The following is a 23,482-nucleotide window of genomic DNA, read 5'->3' as shown; positions in this document are numbered from 1 at the left end:
AGTTTAGGGGTGGGTGCTGGGCTTTCTAAGAGCCCAAGCCTTCACAGGCTAATTGCTCATCATGCAGGAAAGGAGGCCCTGCGCGGGCGTTCACACAGTATGGCCCAGGCAGGACTGGAGCAGGAGCCCAGGCCACCTGACCACAGCCTTGCCCACTGGCCACTTTCTCACGACCTGTAGTTGCCTTCCTACCACCACCACCACCAGCACCAGCGCCCCACTAGGCTGTGTCAGAAAAGAGCCAGAACCGGACTTACTAGAGGCTGCCCCATTTTCCCCTGCACCTGCTATTTCTTGGAAGGTGGCCCAGCAGGGAGCCTGGGGATGGCACCAGGTGTCCAGGATTCCCTATCTCACAGGCCCTGATGGCCTGGCCTTGCCTGAGTAACTACACATGCCCCATCTCCCGACAGGGACCAGTAGGCCCTTCACCTTGGAAACTGAGACCCGGACTACCGATGTGCAGTCTCCTTAACACACACAGGACTGTGTTTCATTCTCACAACTACCATTTGAGATGGGTACTAATGTTCCACTTTACAGACCGGATCAGAGTCGGATTTAGAGACAAGGAGTCACTTGCCCAGGTTCACACAGCCTGTCAGGAGGTCAAGATTCAAACCCATGCCTGTCAGTCTGTTGCTTGACATATCGGGGTGTGGGGACGGTGGTGGAGAGGGTGCGGACGCTGGCTGGGAGCAAAATGGCTGGGGCGGTGAGGTTGAAGGCAGATGCGGAAGCCAAATCATGAAACCAAGGATGCATTTTATTTCAATGAGAATCTGGGAAGTCAGCTAGGGATGTGAGGTGAGCCTCAAAAAATCAAAATGAAGGAGATGGGTAGAAGGGAACAGGCATTTCAGGAGGAAGAAACAGCTTGGGCAAAGGCCAGGAGGTGTGACGGAGTATGTCTGCAAGCCCAAGCAGCGTCAGAGCAAGGCTGGGGCTCAGAGTTAGCGGAGAGGGGAGAGGAGGCAAGGCCGGAAAGGTCTTGAACAAAGGCCTTGAACGCCAAGCAAAACAGAGGAACGCGATCTTGGGAGTCACGGGAGGTTTTCGAGAAGAAACTCCTATCTGGAGACCCCCCCCCCGCTGCGCGGAATTGCCACCCCTTTGCTCACGCCGTGCACCCTATCCAACCGCACTGCTGCGAAACTTTTGAATCGTCTATAGTAATTCTCTATAGTTTTGCCTTCACCGTGAGCCTACTAGTCTCCGTGAGTTTCCTTCGGTCGTTCCCGAAGAGGTGCCCCTACACCCATCTCTAGCCCGAAGCAAGACCTACGCCAAATCCCCGCGCGTCCCGCGGCTGCGCACGCACCCGCCATCACCGGGACGTGACTCGTGGAACGTCCACTCCCGGCGGCGGGGGCGGTGGGGCGCCGGGGCTGGGGGGGCGGCGGAGCTGGGGGGGGGGGGCAGGGAGGTGCGCCCTCAGTGCGTGCAGTTTCTGGGGCTGTCGCCGTCCGGGCTCAGAGCTGGGGCCTGGTGCTCTCGGGGCCGCAGTCTGAGAAGTTTCCGCTGGTTTCAGAAGTTTCCTAAAGCGTCTGAGGGCTTTTCTCTGTTGGCGTACCCATTCAGGCACTTACATAGCCACCTATTCATCCTTCAGGGGTCCTCGACGCCCTCCACGCACCTAATTAAGTGACGGACGCAGTAGCCAAGGCGACCGCCTGATTGACAGGCATGAACGCGAACCAACTTCCGGAAGCTACCGTCTGGGCCCGCCCAGCGCGTGGCCCGTGACCCAATGAAAGAACAGGAAACGCCAAAGGGGGCGGTGACGGGGCAGCCTAGGTTGTGGCGGTTCCCCGGTGGTTGCGCGTTTAGGGCTGAGGCGTTTTCGAGCATTTAGACAATGCCGTGACGCAGCACAGCGACAGCGTTGACAGCGTGAGCGCACCCCTGTGGAGGGAGCCCTTCGGTCGCGGAGGTGGCACGACAAGAAGGCAGGTTGCTATTTGAGGGTGCTCCCTTGGAGCGCCTCAGTGAGTGGGGGAGGGGCGGCGGACGCCGAGCGGTCCCCATCTGCGCTTGCGCCCGGCACCCCTGGTGACCCGGCCTACACGCGCGCGCATGCTTGCTGCGCGCAGGGCCGCGGTGGCCGGCGGCACTGCGCGTGCGCGCTGAGAAGCCCGCTGAGGAGCGGCGCTGGCGGACGTCGGGCGGACGGCCCGTGACGTCGTGAGGAGCGCTTTAAAGTGCGGGCTGGGCCGGGCGTCCGAGGGTCTGGCTGGGAGTCGGGTCGGTTCTCCGCAGCGGCCCTCCGCGGCATGAGGCGCTGCCGGCGCCCTTGCTCCTTGGGACGTGGAGGAGGTGGAGGAGGAGGAAGCCCCGTTGCCGCCACCGCTGCATGACCCTCCGCCCCTGAGGCCCGACCCCGCGCCCGGCCCCTTGACGCCCACCGCCGGGTCCTCCGGCCTCGCATGGGGGCCTGGCGCTGAGGAACCCCTTTCCTCCGGGGGCGTCGGGGCGCGTCCTCCGAGAGCCATGCCCGGCCGCCCCTCCCGCCCCGGCGGACCCTAGAGCAGCGTCGCGGGGGCCATGGCGGCCGCCAGCGGTTACACGGACCTGCGTGAGAAGCTCAAGTCCATGACGTCCCGGGACAACTATAAGGCGGGCAGCCGGGAGGCAGCGGCCGCCGCCGCCGCCGCCGTGGCCGCCGCTGCCGCCGCCGCCGCCGCGGCCGAGCCTTACCCGGTGTCCGGGGCCAAGCGCAAATACCAGGAGGACTCGGACCCCGAGCGCAGCGACTACGAGGAGCAGCAGCTGCAGAAGGAGGAGGAGGCGCGCAAGGTGAAGAGCGGCATTCGCCAGATGCGCCTCTTCAGCCAGGACGAGTGCGCCAAGATCGAGGCCCGCATCGACGAGGTGGTGTCCCGCGCCGAGAAGGGCCTGTACAACGAGCACACGGTGGACCGCGCCCCGCTGCGCAACAAGTACTTCTTCGGCGAGGGCTACACGTACGGCGCCCAGCTGCAGAAGCGCGGGCCCGGCCAGGAGCGCCTCTACCCGCCGGGCGATGTGGACGAGATCCCCGAGTGGGTGCACCAGCTGGTGATCCAGAAGCTGGTGGAGCACCGCGTCATCCCCGAGGGCTTCGTCAACAGCGCCGTCATCAACGACTATCAGCCCGGCGGCTGCATTGTGTCTCACGTGGACCCCATCCACATCTTCGAGCGCCCCATCGTGTCCGTGTCCTTCTTTAGCGACTCTGCGCTCTGCTTCGGCTGCAAGTTCCAGTTCAAGCCTATCCGAGTGTCGGAACCTGTGCTTTCTCTGCCGGTGCGCAGGGGAAGCGTGACTGTGCTCAGGTAACCCACCTGGGAGGAGGGGGCGGCCCTGCATCCTGCTGCCTTAGCTGCCCACCCTCACCCAGGAGGCAGCAGCAAATGGCCCGCACTTTACAGTCTGACCCATTCTTCTGCTTTTTGGGGTGAAGAGGGTGAGGAGGAAAGGGGTCTGCGTTTCAAACCGCTAGTAAGAAAGCAGGGAGGGGTCAGGGAACCAATCAGAATTTTGTATCCGGAGGGCAGGTTTGGAGTGATCGCACACTTGATCAAGAATTAATACAAAGGCATATTTCTAGAAGGCTAGGATTTTAGGAGTGTCTTTCTATGTGTGATTTTTAGCAAGTCCCTTTTCCTTTCTGGGCCTCTGTTTTCAAATCTGTTTTTAAGAAAATGAGTTGAATTTCTATTTAAAAGTTTTTCCAACTCTGCCATTCTGTTGTTTTTGTTTTTGTTTTTGTTTTTTTTTAAACAGAGGAAACGTTTAAGGATTCCTTAACAGAAAAAACAGAGGAACGTTCTCAAAAGTGTTGAACTGGTACACGTTCTCTATTTCCAATATGGGGAGTGACTTCCCTGGAGTTGAACAGATTAGTGGTTGGGGCATAAATAGAGTGCAGCAAGCAGACTGAAAATTCCGCCCCCGTCGGCTGCAGAAGAGCCCGTTGGCCTTTTGTAAGAATGTGTTACCTGCTACCGGGGCCATGTGAAACAAAAGTGGATCTCTCTACCTGGTATTTGGCCTTATAGTTGTGTCAGACACAGAACTTAGGTTCTTGGCCTGTTTTGGGCCCCAGATCCTGCTGAGAATTACGTAGTCTGGCCCCCCAAAATGATTGCCTGCTGGGACACCTTTGTTGTTTATATGAAGCAGAAGATATTTTTTGAAGCAGGGCCCTTCCAGCCTTAAAACGAGTAATCTAGCATGGTACTTCAGTAATCCCCAAAACCTCTTAGGGGATCGAGACTGCAGCTGCTCAAAGCAGCTTGGTTGACCACTGAATTCTAGTACAGGATCAGGACACACCAAATTTTTGTGAGCAGCTTAACCTTTGAAGTCAGTGCTATAGGCCCTGGTCATGGGGAGAAGCAGGTCTTTGGAGACCTCTTAACGTGAGGCAGGTCATCTATCTCATTTCAGTTGAACAGCTGAGGCTGCTTCTCTATCTGGGGGTGGCAGCGGAGCTTTGCGATACTCAAGGTCTTCGATGGGAAAGTTTGGGAAATCAGTGGTAGCAGAAACACTACTCTGGCTTCCTTAGGCATCTGAAACTTAGAGGGCCATTTATCTGTCAGGTGCCCCTTTGTCATTTGAGCTTCCAAGCTTGTCCTCAGATCTAAGTGGCGCTCCCAGATTGATGTCTTAGCAGAGCCTTTTAAGATGGGATTTCCAGAGCAGACCTTCACAAGTGGCTTGCTGTGTAGGGCAGTTTGGTGTCTGACTTCATAGAATGGCTCTTGATGCTAAAAGGACCTCACATAAAGGCCATTTAGTCTCTTAAGGGGATATTAATTTTCTGCATAGTCATGGATCCTCAAGGAGGTCTAGCGGTGGTTGGGTATGTAATGGGGAGATCATAAGAGGCGGTTTGTGACTGAGACCTTCCCCCCCTACCCTCCCCGCACATGCACACCCTTGTATTGAAGAGCAGAAGTTTCAAGTTCTTAAAATGCAGGTCTGTTAGTGATCAGCAGGATTGCATCATCAGGAAAATTCTCTTCATCTTTTCCTTGGAATAGTAAAGTCCTAAAGCTTTCCCAGTCCCTTCCTGGATTCTGACTTGGCTGTGGAGTTAATGTGGGAGGTTCAGTCATGTCCTGAAAAGTGCTGCCCCAGGCTTTGAATCCAGCTCAGCTCTCATTTGCTTTTGGATCTTGTGGGCGTTTTCTGAGCTGGTTTTCCCATCTGTAAAGTGGGGCTAATGCCAGCTTCCAAAGCCTATGTGGTGATCTGGTGTTTCATACAGAGCCTGGCACAGGGTAGACACTTAAATGGGTGTTTGCTTTCACATACAACCATGTAATGATTCCTTGCTCCCTTCTTGGGGGAAGGGGCTAGAGATTTGGTGGACCCTATCACAGGGCTCTTCTCTTCATGGAGTGCACAGCTTAATGGAAGCCCAGGAAGGTAGCTGCAGAAGTACTTTGAAGGTGGGAGGGCAGAGAACCTTTTAAGCCATTTTGTAGTGTTAGAAGTTTTCAGAAGCAGAAAGATAGAACTTGAGGGCAGTAAGGCACTAAGGTGACTAGAAGTTAACCAAGCAAAGAAGCAGGGAGAGCTTGGCATCTTTGGTGGCAGTACCAGAAGGTGGCCATCAGTAAGATGGGGGGCAGGTGGATGCTGACTTGAGGCTGATGGAATTTGTCTTTAGTCCTCAGATTCAACCAGGACCTGAAGTAGAGATTCTGGTGAGGCATGCCATGGGAAAGCTGTAGGTCAGATCTTCTCAGTAGCAGTACTGTTCGCATTTTGGACTGGCCGAGTCTTTGTTTTGTGGGGGCTCTCCTGTGCATTGTAGAATGTTTAGCAGCATTCCTGGTCTTTGTCCACTAAATACCAGCATCACCTTCATGATGACCACAGATGTCCCAGGGCGGGGTGGCAAAATCATCCCAGTTGAGAGCCTCTGCTTCAGGGTTCTGGATGCCCTGCTAATTTTAATCTTCCAGCACCTGCTCACTTAACACTCTAGTTTACTTGGTATGCAGGTGGGTGAACACCTGTCTGTTAGTGATTCTCTTTAAATGCTGCTTGGTCTCTTCCCCAAACTGGTAAGAGGGGATGCTTTCTGTCACTTTCTGGTATGCATCCCAGCCCAGAGTGATGAGCCCTAAGTCTTGCAGATTGGAAGGGAGGGACTGATGAAAATAGTGGTTCTCTGTAGGTAGAGCGGGGTTCTAGTAATTCTCCTCACAGACATTGGTTGTTGGTGGCAGTGGAGTCTGCACTCGTCCAAGGCAACATGGCAGGGATACAGTTTTATATTTAATAGTTGTCGGTGTAGATGTTAGCGTGTGACAAACATTGACTCAGCAGTGTCCAAATGTGGACATTTAGAGCAAGGCCTCACAGACCCTTCTGGAAGTGCTTCAAACTTCTTTCCAAGCCCAGTTGTTTTTTGTTTGCTTGTTTTGTGACCTTTCCATGTTGGGCCTAGTTGGGTCACCTCTTAGTGCTATTCTCTGGGGACTTAAGTATCTTTTTATCTTTTTTTCATATCACCTTTTCTTGTGTTCCTTCTCCTGTTCTCTATAGGGTGAATGGGCAGATTAAAACAGATTTCAGTTGGATTAATTAGAATAATTTCCTCAAGCCTAATTGCTTGCTTGCTGCTACTTTTAATCACTATTGCATGGTCTGTGGTTGTGGTGGTCACATGCCTAGAGACCTAGGCCTTAGCCACCTGCCTGGAAATGACTGTTACCATCCAACCATGGCACATGCAGAGGTGAGCAAAGCCTGTGACTTCCAGGTAATAACTGATATCGGGTGGAGTGGGCACCCCTGTCCGTTCTGGGCCAAGGGCTGATGTTGTTCAGCTGTTTGAAAGCAGAATTTAGCTTTCTGGCTTAAAATAGTTGGGAAAGTAGGGCAGATAGGTCCTGGGCCACATCTCTTGTGTGCGATCTTCTGATTCCACAGGAGGGGGAGGAACCTTAGGATGAAGTCAGGGCTGTGCATTCCCAGGAGGATCCCTGGGCCGGGGGGTTGACTGGCCTTCGTTCTGCCAAGCCTAACAAGAAGGCAGAAGGCAGCAAAGGAAAGGAAGCTAGCAGGTGAACCATGGGCTTAATCATGAAACTCAGAGCAAGCATAAAGTAAATAGGCCGTAAAAATTTCAGGGCTAGCTGGCCATTTTCTGGCCTGGGCAATCAGTGTGCATCCATCGCTGTGGTATGGTGCTAGCTGTCTGGGGGCATGGGCTCATCTTTGGAGATTTCTTCTTTGGGGATGGTGGGTATGTGAATGTCATTTGTTGAGGCCAGTGCGGCCCTCAGGGCAGATTGGACCTTGTGATCAGAAAACGCAGATGGGCTTTTCTCTCTACTCCTCATTACCTACTTCCTCCCCCCAACCAAAAAACCAAAAATCAGTATAGCATAGATACTGAAATCAGAGTTGGATTTAGAGTTCCAGTGTCCCCACTTTAGCTGTTTGACGTTTGGTAAGTTTCTTAACCTCTCTGGGCCTTAGTTTTCCTCTGCAAAATGGGGCTGTTGATGCCATAGAGTTGTTACCGAAGATTGAATTTCTTCCTACATTATCGAATGCTTGAAGTTTAGGTAAAGTGTCTCTGGAGACGAGATGCTTTCTGTGCTCAGGTACTATCTATTTATACCTTGATGTGTAGAGAATTGGGATCTGAAGCAGGCCAACCTTCCTTATGTATCAGAAAGTCCTAGGACTTCTCATAAAGTTAGGTTATATGTCTTTTTAGAAGTTTGGGTCTGGTTATAATGAGTGTGAGCTCATAATCCCACACCTGTGCCCATATGGCTGGCATGCTGTCCCCAAAAACCTAAGTTTCTTAGTCCTGCAAGCCTATCAGTGGCATGACCTCTGGGGGCTGCCCAGAGCAGGTAGCTGTAGTTAGAGGGAGGCAGTCACTAGGCAGTCCTGGTGATGTTGGCCAGTCCCTCCATCTCTGGTTCTGTTCTGTCCTGGGCAGGGCACAGAGTAGATGGGCATTGGTGGCCATCTTGGAAATGTGCCTTAACAACCAAAACTTAACAGTCTCCAAAACTGTCTCCTAGAAGAGAGGTGTACAGTCCTGCACAGTCCCTTAGAGTTTTTCAGACTCCTCATTTAACCTCCATCTAATCTTCTAAGGAAGGATCTCCTGTGAGATCTGTTTTTTAGATGTAGAAACTGAGAATAGTTGAGCTTAACATACATTTTATTTAGGGACAACTGAGTGCAGAGATAAATAAGACCTTTGCAGCGCTTTGTCTTGTAGAGAAAACACAATTTCCATGAGGCCAAACATAGTAGAGAGGTGTAGGTGGATGGTGTGGGGGGAACTCAGTCTGGGAGATTTGAGGAAGGCTTCCTGGGGCGGGGGATGGGGGCGACTCTCAAGAATTCCTGTAAGGCATAGTGCTAGTGGGTGGCAGAGCCAGGTTCTGTCACTCTTGATGCTCGTGGCATGTGGTCACTGCCACGTGGGGTGGGGAGATCTTGAAAGGGCTCAGGAGGGAGCAGGAGGCTGACCAGCATGAAGTATTTCCTCTTCTCCCTTCCCTGTGAAAACAAAAGAGCAGGAGGCACTGGAACTTTTCTTCATGCCAAGGGTAGGGCTGGACCCAGAGCATATTAAGTTTCAAGCTGGCAGATTGGGACTTTCAGACAGTTTCTCTTGTAGGTTCCTTAGCAGTGAATAATCTTCTGTGGTCTTTGTTGGACACTTTCTGCTGAAGTTTAACCAGAAGAGCTTCTCTTGGCCAGGACTTAGAGCCTCCTGCTCCCAGAGGAGCCTGAGGTGCTGAGGATGGGTCAGTGGGCTATGTCACAGCTGCCAGGAAGTTCTAGAAGACCGGTGCTAATGAGCCATTCAGGTGCGTTCAGTGCCATGGTCATTTCTGGGGGCCTGTATAGTCCTCCTTCCATACTAGTTCCTCTGAGGCCTGAACCCAGTGGCAGGATTCTGGCATGGCTATTTCTTCATCCTGGAGCCCTTTGGGAGGTTGGGGGCAGTTAAGGTGTGACAAACGTCTGGCTTTGCTCCTTTTGCGTTAAGGGAAATGGTTCTTTGTTGAAGATGGGAGGTGAGGACCCCAGGTGCCTATAGCCACGTCAAATGGACTGATACTTGTTAACAGTAGGTTGCCTGTGGCCAGTACTGTAGGCTCAGGCCTTAGAAATGTGCCTTGAGGGCAGCTGGGTGACTCAGTCGATTGATTGAGTGTCCGACTCTTGATTTCAGCTCAGGTCATGATCTCACAGTTCCGGGAGTTCAAGCCCCATGTTGGGCTCTGCATTGACAGTGCAGAACCTGCTCCATATTCATTCATTCATTCATTCATTCATTCGTTCATTCATTCATTCGTTCATTCATTCATTCTGTAAATAAACAAACAAACTTAAAAAAAAAATGTGCCTTGGATTACCTTTGGAGAATTGGAGTTAGTTCTTTCTGGGGATGTCCTGTGTTTATACAGACCAGTCTTGCAGCCCACAGTTGCATTCTTCCAATGTGGAGTGACAGGAGCCTAGGACAAGCTCTGGAACTCCTAGCCCTGGAATGGGACCCATGAGGCCTCTTCTGCTGGTATATCCCTGCAAAAGGAACCCAGATCACATTTCCTTGGTAGGTGCTGAGCCCAAGTCTCTAGCTTGCCCCAGGGTGGTCCAGGGCCCTCTGTCTTGGGTCGCGTGCTTGGTAAATGGGAGTGCAGTGCCAGGCACACTGCATTATCCAACTTAATTCTCACAGCAGCCCTACAGCTTCCAGGGGTGCCAACCACGTGGTCCTAGAACTCTAATTCTGCCTGGAAGGGAATTCTAATTCTGTCCACCCCTTTAAAATCTTGTTATTGTTGGGGCACCTAGGTGGCTCAGTTGGTTAAGCAGTCAATTCTTGATTTCAGCTCAGGTCCTGATCCCACAGTCATGAGATCGAACCCCACAACGGGTTCTGTGCTGAAGTTGGAGCCTGCTTGGAATTCTCTCTCTCCTTCTGTTCCTCTTCCCCTCTCCTTGCTTGCACACACTCTCTTTCTCCCAAAAAATTAAAAAAAAAATAAATCTTGTTATTAGCAGTCATAAAAGAATACCTAAGTGTTAAAGCATAACAAAGTGAACACCCGAAACCTGCTGTCCTTATTACAGATGAAGAAACAGGTTTAGGCCCAGCAAGTGACTTCACTAAGGTCACAAAGCCTAGAAGGTGACAAAACTCAGGTTTTAACTCGGGTCTCTTCAGCTCCTCCCTGTGGCATTTCTGTAGGCCTACAGATATTAATAGGTGTTATTTGAGAGAAGGTTCTTGGTCAGTGCTCAGTTAAACAAAGTCAGCAGATTCTTTTGCTGTAGTAATTCTCAGATTCTTTAACATACTAAACTCTTCAATATTTTTCAAACTGATTTGACTGTGGATGTTTGTCCATAGTCTCTCCTAGGACTGGTGTTCACAAAAAAAAACCCCGTCAAAACCTCTGGCCTAGGAGGAGCTTGGAGGGGAAATATTTAAGATAAAGATTCTGTGTCTCTTCCCAGCATGGCCTCAAATCAGAGGGCTTTCCCTCTTCTTTTTTTTTTTTTTTTTTTTTTTTTTGTCTTCTAGTTCTTGCCCACATTGCGGCAGTCTGGCCATTTTGAGGAGTTCTTTCCTGGCCTGCAGTGTTTCTGACAGCTATACAGGTGTCTTTATAGCTGCCCTTAAGAGAGCTGGTTACAACCATGGAGAGGAAAATTTGTGGTCTGGGGGGCCCAGGGGGATGCTGAGCAAGAGCAGGCTAAGAAGGTGTTCACCTCCCACTAGGCCTGTGCCTGAGCATGTGTCTGGCTGTGTAGAGCTGCCTCAGCTCGGCAGACGAACTTGGGGTGGGAGTGCCTCTGGGTGAGGGCATGTGAGGAGGCTCAGGATGCTGAGTTTGCTTCCAGGGTTTCAAATCGGAAAGATGTTAGCTGTGAAGAGGACAGTCATCTACCCACATTCATTGGTCTAAGCAGTTTTAAAAATTGTGTAACTTGGTGAAAATAAATAGATATTTGAGTGTGATGGGAATTCTTAAAATATCCCAAACACAGCTGTCTTCAAGATTTTGGATCCCCCCAAATGGAGGTTTTTGAAAGCTTGTTTTCAAGTACACAAATTCTCTTTTTGAACATTGCAGCCTTAGTTCTCTTTGGTGACTCAGGGCTGTCAGTGTCTTCCTTGGCTTCCTCTTCATGCCTAAAGGTAGGGGGAAGGGAGGGAAGAAGCGGAGGAGATGCACTTTGTCTTTTCACCAAGGTCTGGCCTGAGTCACTCTCACTGCTTCCGAAGTGACTAAAGGTGTACCGTCTTGGGGGTCCTTTAAAAGAAGGACTCCTGGCTTGTGTGGGGAGATTCCTGCTTTGGTGTCTGCCTCAAAGCCTGCCTTTGCCTCATCCTAGGTTTTGTTCTTGAGTGGATCATGCTAGAGCCTATGAGGTTATTTCCCTTTCCATGTAGATCCTTGAACCTCTCAAAATAACAGGGTAGAGATGTCTATTAAGACCTGGACCATATTTCTGTCTCTTTACCCTGTAGGAACTTTGGTTGTCTGTTCACTTTCCAAGCTCATATGCTCTGTGTTTATTTTCAGTGGATATGCTGCTGATGAAATCACTCACTGCATACGGCCTCAGGACATCAAGGAGCGCAGAGCGGTCATCATCCTCAGGAAGTAAGTGTCCCGTTGTCTGGCACCTGCAGGCCTGTCTGGAGATGTAGGTCTGGTTTCCCTTAGAACTTGGCTCCTCTTTATCAGTAGCATGGCAGCATGAAGCCTGGGAGAGGAAAAGGCTATAAGGTTTCATACTTTTTTAATTCCGTGAGGGAAAAGCTGTTTTGGTTTTTTTCATTGGAAAATTAAGCTCTGTGGCTGCTTAACTTGGGAGTCGGGGATTGAGCAAAAGCACATGCTCCCAGTGTTTATAGGCATAGTCTTATTTGGGGACCCCTCTTCCAGACCTTCCCTCCGCCTCTTTTTTCCCCATCTCCTTGGTTCTGATTTGTCACATGTGCTCTTGCTGGTTATTTTTAGACTGCGCCTTAGCAGCCTGATTTAAAAATGCCTGGGTTTTCACTTCTAGGAGGAGCAGGGAGTGAGAAGAGAAAACAAAGGTGGGGCATTAGGCTGTAGTGTTCAGCCTTCACGTAGCTTGTGACTGTCCCTCCTCTCTGGCCAGGGAGTCAGGGATGTACTGACCTGGCCTCTTCAGTGCTTCTTTTTCTCTGCTCGTGGGGTATGTGAATGGACTGAGCTAAGCAGATGCTGGGTCAAGACCAGTCTGTCTTTAGAGCGGGGTCCTGATAGGCTAGATGATTGTCCAGGGTTGTACAGACATCAGTGAGGAAAGCAGAACCAATGCTTGGACCCCCCCCTGCCCCCCACGGCTGGAACACGATGTCTTATAGCTTACTGTCTTTTTTTTAAGTACAATTTTTTAGAATAGCTTTAGATTTACAGAAAATTGTAAAGGTAGCAGAGTCTCTTTGCGTTCCTCATACTACTGTTTCTGTCGTTACCATCTTACATTAGTACGATATGTTCATTGCAGTCAAAAAAGCAGTATTGATACTTTAATAAAATCCTACTTTATTCAGATTTCCTTAGTTTTTTCGTAGTATAACTTTTCTGTTCCAGGGTGCCACATTACGTTTAGTTGTCATGTCACCTTAGGCTCCTCTGGGCTATGACTGTTTCTTAAACTTATTCGTGATAACAGACTGGCCAGGTATTTTGTAGAATATCTCTCAATTAGAATTTAACCATTTTCTCATGGTTAGATTGGGGTTAGGGTTTTGGGGGAGGGAATCTACAGAGGTAAAGCCCCGTTCTCTTCATGTTCTATCGAGGGCATAGGACTTAATCGCTGTTGATGTTGACCTCGCACATCTGGCTGAGGCTGTGTTCGCCAGTTCTCTGCACTCTAAAGTCAGTATTTCCCCTGTCTCAGGAGGGAAGTCGCCACCTGCAGCCCATGAATAAGGAGTGAGGAGTTAGCTCCACCTCCCTTGGGGGGGAATCGCTACACAAGTTATTTGGAATTCTTCTGCAGGAAGATTTTGTTTCTTCTCTCTCATTTGTATATTTCTTTTTCTTTATTCGTTTACTTATACCCATATGGATTTACGGGTATTTGTTTTATGCTCAGATTACTCCAGCTTGGGGCTTTAGGAGTTGTGTTCCTTTTTTTTTTTTTTTTTTTTTTGAGTTTATTTCTTTTGAGAGAGCACACGCACAAGCACGGGAGGGGCAGAGAGAAGGAGAGACAGAATCCCAAGTAGACTCCACGCCATCAGTACAGAGCCTGATGTATGGGTAGAACTCATGAACTCATGACCTGAGCTGAGATAGAGTTGGATGCTTAACCAACTGTGCCCCCCAGGTGCCCCACATTTTGTTTTGTTTTATTTTGTTTTGAACTATGTCTTTACTTTCTGGCTTGCCATCTTTTTGTTTTGTTTTATTTTTATTTTTGAGAGACAGAGCATGCAAGTGGGGGAGGGGCAGAGAGAGAGGGAGACAGAATCCGAAGCAGGCCCCAGGCCCCGAGCTTTTTACGCAGAGCCCAACGCGGGACTCGAACCTCTGAACTGTGGATCTCCCCTGAACTGAAGTTGAATGCTTAACAGACTGAGCCATCTTTTTAACTTCAGTCTATAACTTGAGCATCTTGGCCCTTTGGGTTCAGAACTCCAGAATAATGTGGTGATGAAATCTCTTTGGCATGGCTCTGCCATTTTGTCAAGTCAAAACTGACAAGCCTGTGGTGCCTGCAGAGCACCAGGCACATGTGACAGCTCCAGACATGGATCTGTTTGGGAGCTGGCAGCATCTCCCCTCTAGCCTAAGAATATTCCGGGAATTCATTAGAAAAAGGGTTTTTATCTGCCTTTTTGCTTTCTTTTCCTGTGGTTCCCAGCACAGGCCAAAACCCAGAACACAGAAGTGATGGAGCCCAGAGTGTAGCTCCCTTCTGGCCTCTTCTACACATTCATTTCTTCTTAGGCTGGGACAAGTGATCCACCTAAACCAGGCACTTGGAGAGGAACTCCCAGAGTGATGTAAAACCAGAGCAGCAACTTGCCAGGTGCTCCTCCAAGCCTCATAGTAGCTTATCCCTAGGAAATCTTCACCAGAGGTGCACATGGAAGTAGCCATAGCTGGAGGTCATTCTTCCAGCTGTTTCTTTCCTTTTGAATGATGGCTTCCATGCTTGACTTCCCAGGCTGCCATCCCAGGTTGGCTGAGTCAGATGCGTCTCAGGGGAGCTAGGGAGCCTATGGAGTTAACAGGTCCTCCTGGAAGCTCTTTGGCCTGTGGGGCCCCTGGCAGTGGTCTGACCTTGGAGAATGACTGTTGTGGGTGACTGGTACTCTTTGACCTTTTGACTTGAATGGGCCCAGGAGTCCGCCATAGACTGGGCTAGAGAGCAGAAGCACAGAGCTTTGGTATGAGGGTGCTGGAGAGGAGTGGGACGGTAGCCCCCAGCTCCCCCAGGGCAGCTGAGCTAGAGTAGTGCCCAACTTTAGGGAGCCAACTCAGGTGACCAGATGAGAGGCCCAGGGTAAAATCCTTGTTGGGCTTTTCCTATCCACCCAGCCTAATTTCTTGGAGTTTTCACTTATATTAACGTACTTGCAGTTCTTAGTATGGCCCACGGACTTGCATCCTGGGCTCTTGCAGCAGTCTGATCGCATCTAACATGTTCATCTTATCGTCCTCCTCCTACCCTGCAAATGACCCATGTGCGTATGCTAAAAGTTGGTTAACCTAGCCATCTTTCGAGGCTCAGGTATTAACTGTTTTGACATGCAGGGAGCCTCATACACATACCTGTAGCTCTCTCAGTGCACTTCCCCGCCGCTGTAGACCGTTATAGCCCATATGCTTGCTGTTGTGATTTTCCAAAATCTGCATTCTGTGGGGGTGGGAGATCCCTGTCATCCGGGCCCAGCATTGAGGCCTGGCCCAGAGGAAGTACCAGAGGAGGACAATTCAGGTGAATGAGGAGCAGCTCCAGAGTAGCTATATAGGCTTGTCTTGGAAAAGGACAAGTAGGTGACAAGATGAAAAGGGGAGCATCCTGGCCCTGCTTCTCGGAAGCACGGGGGATGGAGCCAGTCCTGCCTTCTCTTCAGTTTGGATAACAATTGCACAGGCTGTTGTGGGAGAGCCTGGTGGGGGGGCTCTGTCACCAGCTCAGGTGAGTCAGAGCTGGGACAGTCCTTTTAAAGGCCTCATGGTGGGAAATGGGTGGTTGGCCACCAGATGCTTTTTGGTTCAACAAAATGCAGCACCTTTGGGATTGGTGCCAAGTCTTTATGTGAGTGGTACTATCGTTTCTCACGGGGAGGACTGGGAGGCTGGGAGTGACCACCTGAGAGCTTCCACATGAGTGGAATCCATGGGCTGAAGCTTAGTGTTATAGTCTGTTGGGGTCGCAACCATAAATGGCTGAGTAAGGCCTTGAACTTGGGTCTGCTGATATATAATAGGCTGACATTTTGCATGCCATTACACCACAAGCAAAGTAAGCATTGTCTTAAAAGCACAAAGTAGATCTGCTGGGACCCAGCAAAAAAAAAAAAAAAAAAAAAAAAAAAAAAATTTAATTGAAAAATTAAATCCAGCTTAGTGGGATGCGGGGGTGGGTTGGGACAGGATTGGTAGATCTGGCTCCTAAGCTAGAAATTGCTGGGCAGGCAAAAATGGCTAGAAGGCAGGAAGTATAGAGGCTCTCTGTAGTTGAGGGGTAGTGTGGGAAGGAGTTCTTAGATCAACTCTTGATCATCAGGAGATAGCTTGTGGGCCTTCAGGGCTTTCCACTTGGTGGCCAGGGCACCCAGTCCCTTGGTCTACAGAAGGTACCCACAGCTGTCCCAAATCTGCCTACAAGACTTGTATTCCTGCATGGTTCTCCAGTCAATCAGATAAAGTGGCTCAAGACTGTGAATAACCCACTTCTTTGCTTTTGGTCAAGTGAGCTCGGCTCAGAGTGGGTTGAAGCTGGGAAGAACATCTAGAGGTTCATTTGCCAAATGTTAACCAAGGCTGGTGTGTGCCAGTAAGCAGTAGAGTGTGGGGTTTGCATGAGAGAGAGACTGTTTGTAGGAGGTTGATTGAGCTAAACGGTTTATTTGGTCATTCAGGCCAAGGGGTCCAGGGGTCAGGGGGAGACTGTCCCGGAAAACAGAGTGGTCCAAATGTGAGATTCTGTGTGTGTGAGTGGAGGGTGAGAATGGAGGGTTCGTTCTGGGCTTTGTCCCTCTGGGCATGGGGAGGGGTGGCTAGCTCTAGGTTTCCCTGACTAGGCCTGGGACATTGCCCCCACCAAGACCCAAGCCGTGGCTTCTATTTCCATGATTCATGTCCCCTGGTCCAAGGGTTAACCCACTTTCGTTTCCTGGTCCAGTGAGTGTGTGTGTGTCTATGTGTGTATATCCTGCACAAGGAACAGTGGGGAGGGGGGGAAGGGGGTGCTAAGACCACCTGGGCATGAAACTGGCTTAGGCTCCTGGCCTGGCTCTACCCCTTCCTCACTGAATACAGGTTGGTTATCTGAGCTCTGTGTTCTTCTCACCTGTAAATCGGGGCAGCAGTGGTGCTAGAGATGGTTAAATTCAAGAATGCTGTGTCTGCTTCTTCTAGCCCCTTTCTCACCATACTTCCCCTCTGATTTTGATGAAGCAAGGGTAGGGGATGAGGAAGACTGTCTATTCGAAGTAAGGTGTGAGCAGAGGCCCAGAGAGTGGGAGGAAAGGGAAACCTGGAAATACGTCATTCACTGGCCCAGGCTGGGAAAGCAAGCTTGTTGTCTGGCTGTCTTGGTGTCCTAGAGGATGATATCAAGGCTTACCAGGCTTGAGCAAGGGGATTCCTAATCACCCATGATGCTGGCCCCTTTGTCTGTCTGTCATCTGGGGGGCCCTGGCTCCTGGAGCTCTGGGTTGCAAGTATGTGGTGTGACATGTTGGTCATTAGACTGAATGATTTGGAGAGGTCTTTGGGACCTGGTTATCTTGCAGGCCTGGGTATGGAACCCCTTTCTTCAAGATACATGCCTCATGTGCCTTTTAGGCCCTCCTGACCATAGCAGGCTTCTATACCTGTCTCAGAGCTGCTTTGTGGGGAGTGAAGTGTGACGTTGGAGGGAGGTTGCTGGAAGATGGGGGGTGGGTACTGTTGCCAGAGAGACAATGGTACAGGTTGGGGTTGTGTGGGAATCTGATTCTCAGAGGTGCTAGAGCTTAGACCTAGAGGCCCCCGGTCACTTAGTAGACAAGGGGGCACTCAGGCCTGCTGCCTGCCTCTTCACTCCCATGGGAAAGTCCAACTTTGTACAAAGCACAGGGGTGCTTGGCGTGAGGGTGGAGCCAGAAGTTGTGGGATGGTTGGCATCCAGGCCTGAGGTGCAGACTGGTTGCTGTTCTCCCAGAAATGGTGGTCAGCCTGGGCAGCTCTCTGCTCTCTGCCATAGTACAGAGAGCCCACCTGGGCTTCAGAGGCCATAATGGGATGGTAGCTGTGTGACTTAGGCCAGTGATTTGGTCTCTGATTTAGCATTGCTTCCCCATCCCCACAGTGGAAATAATCCTCCTCAGTGGCTTCTCTGGAGTATTCATTCAGTGATTGATAAAGGAATAGGAGGGGAGCTCCTGGGACAGTCAACTCCCTCCTTCCCTTTAGGTCACGTGTTAATGTGTTAACATTAATGCTGTCATCCTCCCTTTGTTTTGGCTTCATCTGTATCTGGACCCAATCCCTGTTTTGTCCTGAGGGCTGTCCCGACACGTGGGTGACCTCACTTACCTGGGGTGCCTTGCTGTAACTGTAACCCCTGGATATCGACTCAGATCTACAAGGCAAGTCTCTATTCCTCTTGCCACCTGAGGAGGCCCAGGCCTAGCCCTTACTGCTAGAATTGGGCTTCCTGACTTCAAGTTTATGGATCTGTTTGCTGAATCCTGAGGGACCTAGGGTGCTTCTTGGAAGTCAGCTGCCTTTAAGAGGGATGTGCTCAGAAATGAAGCTACCAGTGGGCTCTGCATTTGGGATCTTATTCTGTCCTGGCTTCCTGCAGGATGGTAGCTCTTTGGGAGTGGAGGGAGGGCAAGAACTTCTCCAGCTGTTCTGAAACGTACTTGTAACAGCCCCAGGGGATGTGTCAGGAGCACTTTAGGGGCCCAGACACTTTTATGTCCCCAGGTGGGTCCAGGAGGCAAGGTTTTTGGTAGGGTCACCTCTTATTAACCCTTCTTCGAGGGTGCCTCCTGACGGCAGCGGAACTATCATGTACAAGGAACAACTCTCTTCCCCTCCTTCAGGCAGTTAGAAGCAGGGCCGGTCCATGTCCTTGGCCTTTCTAGTCTCATCTGGTCCCACCTGTCTCCCTAGCCTCTCCAGTGGTTCTGCAGCCATGGTGAGAGGCCACCACCACTGTCCCTGGCTGTGCAGACAGGCCGCCCAAGAAGGCAGCTCAGGAAGGGTGGAGGCCCCTCCAGGGATCGGTGTGTGCCAGCTGTGCCTGCGTGGCAGGATGTGCTCGTGTTTTCCAACCTCAGAGGTGTGCAGGCCAGGCTCTCTTTGGTGGCCCTGCTCTTGGTTTCCTTGCCATCCCTCACTTACCTGAGGAAACAACTGCAGGGTGCTAAGCCTTGCCCACCAGAGCTTTGTTGGGGCTTTTTCATCCTGCAGGGGTTTTCCTGTCCTGAGCATGTGCTCCTGGTACCTGAGGGTTCTTAGTGTTGGAATTAGCTCCACAGGGCCAGAGGGGGACTTTACTCCATAAGGCTTCACATGCTTAGAATACTCTAAGCCAAGTTTAATGGCCAGTGTCTCATTTGGTCTGATCTCTGCCACCTGGACCCCTCAGCCGGGAGGGTTGAGGTGGCGGGGGGAGGTGGGGGGAGGCCTGACCTGGTAAAGAAGAGGTCCTTGGGGACTCTGGTGATTTTAATTCCCACCCTCATGTCTGGGTGTTGCCTAGCACCACCTCTTCCTGGTACTCCTCTCAAGAATCTTAGCCTTGAAGGAGGCCACTTGGTTTCTAGAGCCTTAAGAACTGAAAGAGTCCCTAGGGCCAGCTGCATTTCTCCCTCTTTTGCTTAGATGGAGAAGTAGGCCCAGAAAGGGGTGACTACTAGCCTGGATTCTAAGAGGCACCATTAGTGCTGCATCTTCTTCCTTTTGTTTCTAGGTAGGTCCTGCTTCCCTGAGCCTGGAGTGCCCAGAGTGGAGGCTGAGACTGGTGAGCCTGTCAGTACAGATGGACCACTCTGGCTTCCCGGTCCATGAGGCCAAAGCAAAGGGGCAGGGAAAGTAGTCCTGCCTGCCTACCACTTTGGGCCTAAGGGTGTTAGAACGTTGGTTCCCAGCTAGAAGGCGCCCCCTGCTGGCCTCAAGAGAAAGGCCCCTGCCTAGGGTGAAAGCCCTATGGTTCGGGCTTGTCAGGCTGGGTGTCTCACCTGGGCTTAAACCTTTTCCCCATGATTTCCAGGACCTGTGACTCATCACCTTTCCGACCTAGTTTTCCTCATCTATTTACAGCAGGCCAGCCAGTGGGAGTAGGTAGGGGGACCTGTGGGGTTTGGGTACAATTGTTACCAAGAACACCATGTGGCTTAGGCCAGGGCAGCTCTTGGATTTCCCTCCTGCTGTCTTGCCTGCAGTGTTATTGTGAGGATGCTCTGCCCTGACCACAGCACGTTCCTCAGAACCAGGTGACTACGTTGTGCACAGCTGCCTCTGGGAATGGTGCCTCAGGGCCTTCTGCCGCATGTGTCCCCATCACTCCCTACCCCAGGCTTCCTCCTGTGCCTTGCTGCCACCAGCCTGACTTGCCAGCCTTCTCTGTATCACCCAAGAAGCTTCAGGGCTTCTTTGAAGTTTCCCAGGCTAGCTTCCTCCTAGCCTGGCTTCGTAAAGGACTCAGATCACTGCCCTGGACTACCTCTCTGCCCACCTTCTCCATCTCCTTCTTCCCCATATCTCTCTTCCTCATCTCTCTCCCCCATCACTGTCTTCCCCATCCATACGTGCATGTTCTCCTTGTATTGGACAGTGTGTTTCTTGAAACTCACACTCTGTGCTAGGTGGGGACTTTGCCTTCAAAAACCCCCTGGCCTTGGATTGGTCAGCATCCTGTAACCAGCAAAAGCTGCCAGGTGGCTGTGGTAGGACCAGAGCCAAGTGTGTGAATGTTAAGTTGGGCCTGGGCTCTGTTGGCTCTGCCACAGTCTTAGTGTTCCTGTGTGAGGGTGTAGGAGAGTCTCTTTTTCCTTCCATAGGCTCAGACCAGAGGAACTTTCCTTCCTGTCTTGGTATTTCCGGGAAGGATGAAGACATCTGCTAGAGTATTTTAGGGTCCTCAGTACTCTGGCAGGTGGAGTAGATGCCCCTAGAGAACCCTCTGGGCCTGAGTAGGGTGAGCGGGGCTGCCTTGTCCAGCTGAGAGAGAGCCCTGGATCTTTCCCCTGGGGCAGCAGATCCCTATCATTAGAGGTTTCCACATAAAAGTGTTCCTGTCCTATTCCTAAGCCTGAACTTAAGATGGAGGGTCTTTGCAAATCAGCCAGACCTAGTTGAACCACGAGGAGACAGAGGCACGGAGTAGAGACTGCTGCCCCCCCCCCCCCCCCGCCCCTCTGGCCAGAGAGAGAATTGGTTTGATGGGGCCCATACCCTCCCCAGAGGCCCACTGATAACCCCATGTGTGTTTCCTTTGCAGGACGAGATTAGACGCACCCCGGTTGGAAACAAAGTCCCTGAGCAGCTCCGTGTTACCACCCAGCTATGCTTCAGATCGTCTATCAGGAAATAACAGAGACCTTGCTCTGAAGCCTAAGCGGTCCCATCGCAAGGCAGACCCCGATGCTGCCCACAGGTACTCAGCCTAAAACCTTCCACAAAGGCCAGCAAAGCAGCCCCCTGGCCTGGCTGCAGAGTGAGATGGGTGGGGAAGCCTGGGTCAGCTGCTTAGGAGTCTGGCATTGTTCACCTTTCTGAGATTTATGTCTGCCTCCTCTAGGTCAGTGGCATTGGTGGCATTCCCACCTAACCTGTGACCAACTACGTGTACCCCACAGAGAGAAGGGATTGGGCCGAGATTCTGAGAAGTGGGAATGCTTCGTGGCCTTCCCATGACTTCCCTTATTCAGTCTGCCCAAATGCTTTTGTGGTTATATTTAAATGTTAGAAGGAAAGCTTGGGACTTGAAAGATAGTAGACCAGGGACAGGGACCCATTTCAGAACGATTCAGGAAGGTTTCTGGGGAAGTGTTTGAGATGAGAAGAATGAGAAAACCGTGTGCAAAGGCCGGTCTAGACCAGAAGTACTGGGCTAAAACGGTGAGGCAGAAGGAGCTTGTTGGTTTCAGGGCCCAGTGGAGTCGGTGAGCAGAGTAGGGGTGGGCAGGAGCTACGTGGTGATGCAAACGGGGACTGAGAAGTGGAGGTGATGGCAGGACTGTGCAGGGTCTAAGAGGCTGTGGTAGGGAAGGCCGCCACCTCTCTGGCGTCTGGCGTCTCAGCCATGGTGGTGTCCTACGGGGTGATTGAAAGGTGTTTCAAAGACTAGGTGTGGCCACTGCATTTCTTGGGCACGGAGACGATGCCAGTACTGCCCCTCACACAGAACCACCCAGCTGGGTGAGCCGTCCCACAGATGGTGAGGGCTGCACCCAGACACGGAGGTGGGTGTGAGGTAACGCTCGCATCCACCCCTTTCCTCGCAGGCCTCGGATCCTGGAAATGGACAAGGAAGAGAACCGGCGCTCGGTGCTGCTGCCCACACACCGTCGGAGGAGTAGCTTCAGCTCTGAGAACTACTGGCGCAAGTCCTATGAGTCTGGGGAGGACTGCTCGGAGGCAGCAGGCAGCCCCGCCCGAAAGGTGAAGATGCGGAGGCACTGAAGCCTGCCGCGCCCTCCTGGGAACTCTGGTTGATCCTCACGTAGCTGCCCTCTCCTTTTGTTTCGTTTCGGTTTTTTGGTTTTTGTTTTTATTTTTCATTTTTTGTTTTTTGATCCTTACATTTTTTTCCTTGGGTTTGCTGCCTGTTAAGGCTGAAGAACAGAATTGGTTGGGACCTGATTCTCATGTTCTTGGTTTTCCTCCAAAATGGAAAGGCTGTTGGCATCTGTAGAGGACAGAAGCTCACGCCGGAGTGGCCAGTAGAGGTGTGAGGAGCAGCTGTCCTCAAGTGGGGCTGTGTCAGGCTGGGTTTATTTAAAAACAACAAAATGTTTTGGTTAAGAAAATTCTTGTTTTGCTTTAAATGTAAATCTTCTCAGTGTTGTAAATGAAATTCAGTCTTCTGCCCCTTCTCCTCCCACTGATGTCTGCGTGCTGGGTTGAGGTCTCGTGCTCCTTGCTGGTTCTGCGGGAGGCCTGCTGTCCTCCCACCTCTCACCCGCTCTCCAGGCCCTGGAAGCTCACGCAAACCCCCTCTTCCTCCTGCGGCAGAGTTGTTCAGAATGACTGGGTGGAGGTTTCAGCAGTCATCTGCCACCCCAGTTATTGGCTGAGACCCCGGGCTTCCTCCACGCCCATTGGCCTGCTCTGCCCACAGGTCCCTGGGCTGCCGAGGGGCTGGCTACAGTGGTCCTGACCTTTCTTGCTGAGGGCACGCCTCTTTGGTGGGTTGCTCCTTTCAAGCATATGCGTGTGATTGTACGGAACAGTTAGACTTCCCATGTCGGGGCAGTTTTAGGAATTGTTTCTAGCTAGAGGGACTGGTGTCCTTCCAAGTCTAGCATTTGGGGTATGGAAAATTGTTGTGGTGTGTGGTAGGGTTTTTGTTTTCTTTTGTTTTTGAGTTTTTATTTTTTCCTTTGGTCTCCTGGCTTTTTCCTAACCCTTTCCATTCTCCTACATTGGCCAGCTTGGGCCTTCTCTCCGTGTCATCCCCATAGGAAGGCGCCCACCCCCCCCCCCCACCCCCCCGTCTGCCTGTAGCATGCATCCAAGGCCAGAGCTCAGGACTGCAGACTGGGTTGGTGCCTCCTCTGCCTCAGGGGCGTGGGAGCTGGGAAGGGGCTTTTAAGAAATAATAAAAGGAAAAAATAAAGTCTTTGGCAGTTTCTACCTACTCAGATCCTCAAAGGCTGCAAGGTTCTGATGATGTAGATTCATTAGGAATGTCTCCTTGCCAGCCAGGGCCAAGCCCCAGGCCTGCTGAGAGCAGAGGCCCTCCCAGTACCCAGGTTGCCACCACCCCAGGGGCCCTGTGCCCTGTCTTACAGAGGCCCAGGCCTGAGGCTGCAGAAATCTGGGGCAGCCACCATCGAGAAGCCCTTCTCAGGGGCCAGAACTCCTTTGCCAGCGTGGATTCAAGTCGGGACTGCATAACTAAAGCAGTTGCAGTTTTATTTTTTTTACAGCTTTTTTCCCAAAAATGATTTGTAGTTGTGTGTGCAGCACTTTGCCCTGATATGTGTGCTCTACAATAAAAACCAAATCTAATATATTTTGAAACAGTTGTCTGATACTGTCATAAG

The 23,482-nt window shown here is 51.3% G+C and overlaps 1 protein-coding gene across 1 annotated transcript; it reads left to right on the top strand.

The window, feature by feature from the left end:
- The first annotated feature begins 1,476 nt into the window (after positions 1 to 1,476).
- Positions 1,477 to 23,459, top strand: ALKBH5 (alkB homolog 5, RNA demethylase). Its single transcript, XM_042914943.1, has 4 exons — positions 1,477 to 3,314; positions 11,580 to 11,660; positions 20,713 to 20,868; positions 21,719 to 23,459. Exons 1-4 carry the CDS (start codon positions 2,545 to 2,547, stop codon positions 21,894 to 21,896), a joined length of 1,185 nt encoding a protein of 394 aa, XP_042770877.1. The 5' UTR covers positions 1,477 to 2,544; the 3' UTR covers positions 21,897 to 23,459.
- Positions 23,460 to 23,482: the final 23 nt, after the last annotated feature.

This window comes from Panthera leo, chromosome E1 (assembly GCF_018350215.1).
Source record: "Panthera leo isolate Ple1 chromosome E1, P.leo_Ple1_pat1.1, whole genome shotgun sequence".
Taxonomy (NCBI): domain Eukaryota; kingdom Metazoa; phylum Chordata; class Mammalia; order Carnivora; family Felidae; genus Panthera; species Panthera leo.
The sequence above is the reverse complement of the archived record's forward strand: the minus strand, read 5'-3'. Positions and strand labels throughout refer to the sequence as shown.

Bases quoted from the DNA above. Each gene is read 5' to 3' on its own strand.
- ALKBH5 (XM_042914943.1), top strand. From the start codon at position 2,545: ATGGCGGCCGCCAGCGGTTACACGGACCTGCGTGAGAAGCTCAAGTCC. The intron at 3,315-11,579 runs GTAACCCACCTG...GTTTATTTTCAG, and splicing joins GGAAGCGTGACTGTGCTCAG to TGGATATGCTGCTGATGAAA. The intron at 11,661-20,712 runs GTAAGTGTCCCG...TTTCCTTTGCAG, and splicing joins GCGGTCATCATCCTCAGGAA to GACGAGATTAGACGCACCCC.